Source organism: Echinops telfairi, unplaced genomic scaffold (genome assembly GCF_000313985.2).
Source record: "Echinops telfairi isolate 266 unplaced genomic scaffold, ASM31398v2 ScPeMD7_18;HRSCAF=68, whole genome shotgun sequence".
Lineage (NCBI taxonomy): Eukaryota > Metazoa > Chordata > Mammalia > Afrosoricida > Tenrecidae > Echinops > Echinops telfairi.
In genome coordinates, this window is record NW_022103915.1 from 12,361,331 (window position 1) to 12,366,653 (window position 5,323).

Genomic DNA, 5,323 nt, shown 5'->3' on the forward strand with positions numbered 1-5,323 from the left:
CTCACACACACACACACACACACACACACACACACGCAAAACCTATTGCATTAAAATGTTAAGGGACACAGTGTTTTGTGATAGCAAACAGGCGTTGCTCTGTGACACATCTCAAGCGTCAGGACCATTACTACTGTGATGCTGTGTTGAGGGTGTTTCCGTGTACCTGGAAGTGCTCCCTTCGTGATTCTGTGCTTGGAAAGGCACACTGTGCACCAGGACGCTAGCGATGAACTCTCCCTAACTGTGCCAACTACTTCCCTTACAGACAGGTGTGGGGATGGAGCCCATGGGCCGTCCGGGCCCATACGTGCATGACGGTCCGTGGGATAGCCGAGCAGAGCCTAAACTCTGTCTTCCGTCCTCTAGGCTCAGCAGGAGCCAGAGCCGGCAGAGGGGCCGACGCGAGTCCCTTCATCGCTCCACGCTCGGCAGCTGTGCCTCTGGTGAACCCCACTGCACTCGGACCCGGGGGGCCGGGGCATCTTCTTTTGAAGCCCATCTCAGATGTCCTGCCTACTTTCACACCCTTGCCAGTGTCCCTGGACAACAGCGCTGGTGTTGTACTGAAAGACCTTTTAAAGCAATAGCTGATCCTCCCATCAGAGACGACCGAGCACTTTAAAGAAATCGTGAACACTACGTGGATGTACTCTATCACAAAGTGGCCTTTGGAGAAGAGCCGTGTCTTTGTCACGGTGCGGCCCTCTACGGTTCATGGAAGGACTCTTCCTGCTTACAAGGAATGGCGGGTGAGGAGGAGCACGTGTGCCATAGCGTCTGCCCTCCTCCTCTACCTTGACCCTCGTTTCAGCTGGACATATCTGATTTACAAAAAAGTAATAAAAAGAAAGACAAAAATGGGAGTAGCTATAAATCAACTGTTTTATTTCCTCCTAGGATTGTATCAGCTCCTCTAAGCCAGACACATTTGGTTTTAGCTTTTTTTTTAAAAAAAAAAAAAGGTCACTTCTAGTGACCTCTTTGCTTCGTACAGAGAGTTTTTCCAGAGCATATGTTAGTCACCTGACAGAGCTTGGTGTGGACAGGTCAAGATGAAGTTCTTCCTGGGAGGTCAGAGATGGAGGCGCAGGGGGCTTTGATCCTCGGTTCTGTACAAGTTGAATATGTGGAGAATCTCGTGATCAAACTACAGGGCAGCGCCCACCAAGATGACCCACCCTCCGTGTGCATCTCTCGAATGCCGTCGCTTCAAGGCTCCTGCAGAAAGGGAGCCCTGAAGTACGAGGCCTTCTGAGAGGGGCTGTTTTCACACCGCATCATTCCACTGGGGGTGATCCACACCGTGTCAGGCTGGCTTCTCATTGGGGAGTGCACAGTGTCAGGCCGCGTGAGGAGCTAGGGTACCTTTGGAGGCTTTCCTCCTTACAGGGAACGGCTGCCTCCCATGAACACGCGCCACCTCCAGATAGTGTGAACTGCCCCATGCTGAGTCTGTCTGCAGTGCTGGCACCCGAGGGTGTCCAGAGACCCCAACACCAGGTGTTTGGCACCTGTGAAAAGGAGAGTGTTTTCATTTTAGAGAAGCCCGTCAAACGCCCGGATTTGCAACTTCAGTGTACCCAAGTGTTTGTGTCTGTGTTAGTTGATGAGTTGTGTGTTTGAAAAGACGTTTGCTGGGGCCTTCACACCCGGCAGTGTGTCTAGAAGAGCAGTATTTTGTATAGCGAGGAAAGGTGCAAACCACCTGAATCCGCTTGTGTAAAGAAGCCTGGGGCTGGCCAGGCAGAGTGTGGTTAGATGTGAACCGCGTCCCGAGGAACTCTGGGCGTTTCATACTGTGTCGGGCACACGGGAAGGCTTTAAAGATATGCCCATCGGTGGCCCTCGGTGTCCTGAGAAATTACGTCACTGAGACATACTGGCCCCAAATACCACCTGTCTCCTTAAGTGGCTTACAGACAGTGCTGTTCTTGATGGTCCTCCCCTTGACAGGAAGTTACCATTCCAGGTCCACATTAGAACCGCCAAAGCTGCCTCCCGCGGTTCTCCCCGTCGCTGCTGTCCCTCTGGGGGTGATCGGCTCTTTGCCAAGATGCTTCCTGTCACATCTTCCGTTCTCTCTGAAGCCGTGGAAACACCCGTTCCTGGTTTGGGAAAAATGACAGCCATAGAAGTTCGGTTCTCTCCTGTCATGTGAAAAGGAGATGTGTGGTGGGGATCTAAGTAGCATACCTTCATAGTTGAAATGACTTTCATGACATTTTGGATGTTTTCTTCCCTGCCCACGATGCCCTGTGGCCCCTGGCCCCATAGTTTTCACAGATGCTTGAACGCTATTGTGCATGGATGACAGACCCGCACCCCACTGTGCATGGCCCTCCAGGGCTGCAGTCTATGCGCCGTGGCCTTGGCACATCGCTGCTGGCCTTCATGCCCCCCACTGACTGATAGCACACTGAGTGTGTGCAGATTTAAACCAGACAACTCATCGGCTTCTCTGAAGCTGAGTTGGACCAGAGACGAGCCATCTGCTCAAGGAAGCTTCTCAGCAGCCCTGCAGTGAAGCGGGCGGCTGCTCGTTCTGCTGGCAGCAGGAGGGGCTTGCTAGCGTCCCCTGCTCCATCACATTCCCTGCAGGGATGGTGCTGCTTGCTTCTTGCTGCATGCACCTACTGAACGTGTGGTTGACTGCTGCCTTCGCCTCATCGGGCTTTCTCAACATTCCCGGTGGTTTGCAACCTCTCCGCCCAGTAGGAAACTCCTCCAGTCTTGGATTTGGATGTGGAGCTGATCCTGTATCACGTGTGGTTTTGACTTTCCGTTCCTGCCAGCGTTGATTAGAAAGAGAAGGGCAAAGTGAAGAGGGAAACTAGGAGAAGGGGTGTGGCTTCCTAGCCCCTTAAACCAGTGCCCCCCCAGTGAGGCTCCCAGGTTACTTTAACGTTTTCAGGGTCAAAAGAGACTCACCAAAATACTTCCCAACTCGGTGGGTAGAGAACAGCCCCCGAAACAACTGCCCCAGGGGCAGGAGCACGCTGAGCGTTGTCCTCAGCTAGAGCGCTCCCAAGCACCCCACTCGGATCTCACCACTGGATCTCACCACTGGAGCCGGTTCCCAAGGCCTTCCCCTCACCCAGCAAGTCCTCTGTCTTAAATGTCAAGTAAGTGTAGGTGGTATTTATTTCATATATTCCTATGGGAAAAAATAATGGTACATTTCATGTTCTGACATTTGCGATCACTTGTCAGTCTTTAACTTATTAAAGTTGATCAACGGTTTTGTTGATTTTTAGGGAAGACTGGATAATGGAGAATGTAGGCACAAACCGTGATGTGAGTTTGTGTTTGTGTTGAATAGCACTAACGTCCATGCATTTCTGAATTTCTCAGGAGCACTGCAAGGAAGAAAAAAAAAAACTCCAAATAAAAATGATCTATGTAAATTGGCAATGTCTTTATCTACAATAAAATTTCCTTTTTATTTTTCCTTTTTTTTTTTTTTTTTTAAGCAAAACGCTGCCGGCTTTTTCTTTAGAGGGGGTTGGGGAGAGATGACTTGCACGTGTTGTTTACAGCAACAGTTGGTGAACGACTGCAGCTAATGTCTTTAAGAGCTCACCGGATGTCTGCCGTTAGGATTCTGTGTGAGCTCTGGAGATTTGAAGTGCCAGGGGGGTTCAAAAAGGTCGTGGAAAAGTAGAATGTAAATAAGATGGATGTTTTCCCCTGAAGTTTTCGAAGGCCCCTCGTATAAAACATTGAATAGATGCTCAAGATTATTTAGGAAAAGAGGATCCAGGGTGTTTTTAAGCCGTCCTGGTTTTTCTCCTTTCCTTCTCAGGTGCTATTGTGCTTTGTTGCCTCTCGGTCTTTCTGCAGACTAGTCCGCTATGTTTGGGGTTTTTTCTGGGGTGTGGAGCATACCTGCTTCAAATGGTTTTATGACACGGTAGTGAAAGAAGAATGGGTTGGTTTTAAATTGGACAGCTGGATTGGAGTACCAGTTTTGCCCCCTTTCATTATGCCCTTGAGAGCAGCCCTGCTGGCTTCAAGTGGTTCAAGGTTGCCAGCAGGAGGTCAGCGGTATTAATCCACCAGCCACTCCACAGGAGAAAGATGAGGCTGCTTGCTTCCATATCGATTGACAGCCGGGGAGCCCTATGGGAACTGTCTGTCCTATAGCATCCCGGGGTCATAATTGACTGTAAATGGTGATCTTTTTATCTCTGAAATGAGGTGTACCACCTTCCTAGTAAACTTCGTAAGGAGCAAACGACATTCATTCGTGACACTTGGTAATTGAATCCACGTGTGCCCTGTGAAAGTGCTTTGTAAAACAGATACATGGGGGTGGTCTTAACATTTTCATGAGAAGTATGTATTGTGAAAAAACTGCATGGCTTTCAGAATTTTATTTTCTGCATCAAAATAAACTCATACTAACTTGTGACAGACCAGAACAGAATCTAGATTGACGCACTAAGAAGGATAAGACATCAGTTTGAAAAGAAACCTTATCGGAGCAATATAAATTCTTCTAAAATGGAAGCAAGAGCAAATAACACCTTAACAGTGAGGCTTGAATGGTGGTGCTTAGGTGCCTTCAGTCGGTCCTGACTCAGCAACCCTGCCCACAGCCAGCGGAACACCTGGGCCCCTGTCCTGTCCAAGCCCATTGTTGCAGCCACTGGGTCAGCTTATCTTTGCAGGGACCTTCCTCTTTTCTCTCCCTACCCCTCTTCTAAGCGTGGTGGTCGTCTCCAGGGACTGCTCACTCCTGATCACATGTCCAGAGTGGGTAAGACAAAGCCATGCTCCTCTGCTTCTAAGGAGCTGTCTGGCTGTACTTCCAGGACGGCTTTGTTTTCCCCTAGCAGTCCATGGCACTTGCAGAATCCCTCTCCAGCACTACAATTCAATGCTTCGATTCTTCTTTGGTCTTCGTTAATCAGTGTCCAACTTTCACGTGCATTTGAGGCAATTGAAAATACCATGGCTTGGGTCCAGCTGCACCTTGGCCCTGACAGTAGCATCCTTGCTTGTCAGTGCTCTAAAGGGGTCTTGTGCAGCATATTGACCCAATGCAATGTGTCATTTGGTCTCTTGGCTGCAGCTTCCATGACAATTGATTGTGGATCCAAGCAAGATGAAACCCATGACCCAAAAAAAAAATCTTTGCTCTGTTTATCATGATATTATTGCCTATTGGTCCCATTGTGAGATTCTGTTTTTCTTTTTTTTATTATTTTATTTTATTTTTTTAATCACTTTATTAGGGGCTGATACAACTCTTATCACAATCCACACATACATCAATTGTGTAAAGCGCATTTGTACATTAATTGCCCTCATCGTTCTC

General features: G+C 48.7%; 1 protein-coding gene across 1 annotated transcript in view; it reads left to right on the plus strand.

The window, feature by feature from the left end:
• TRIP11 (thyroid hormone receptor interactor 11) overlaps window positions 1–3,451 on the plus strand; it is an 82,947-nt gene extending 79,496 nt beyond the window's left edge. The window contains exon 20 of the mRNA XM_045288118.1: window positions 370–3,451. Coding sequence (XP_045144053.1) covers window positions 370–590 — 221 coding nt within the window. The 3' untranslated portion in view covers window positions 591–3,451. The remainder of the gene's footprint in view (window positions 1–369) is intronic.
• Window positions 3,452–5,323: the final 1,872 nt, after the last annotated feature.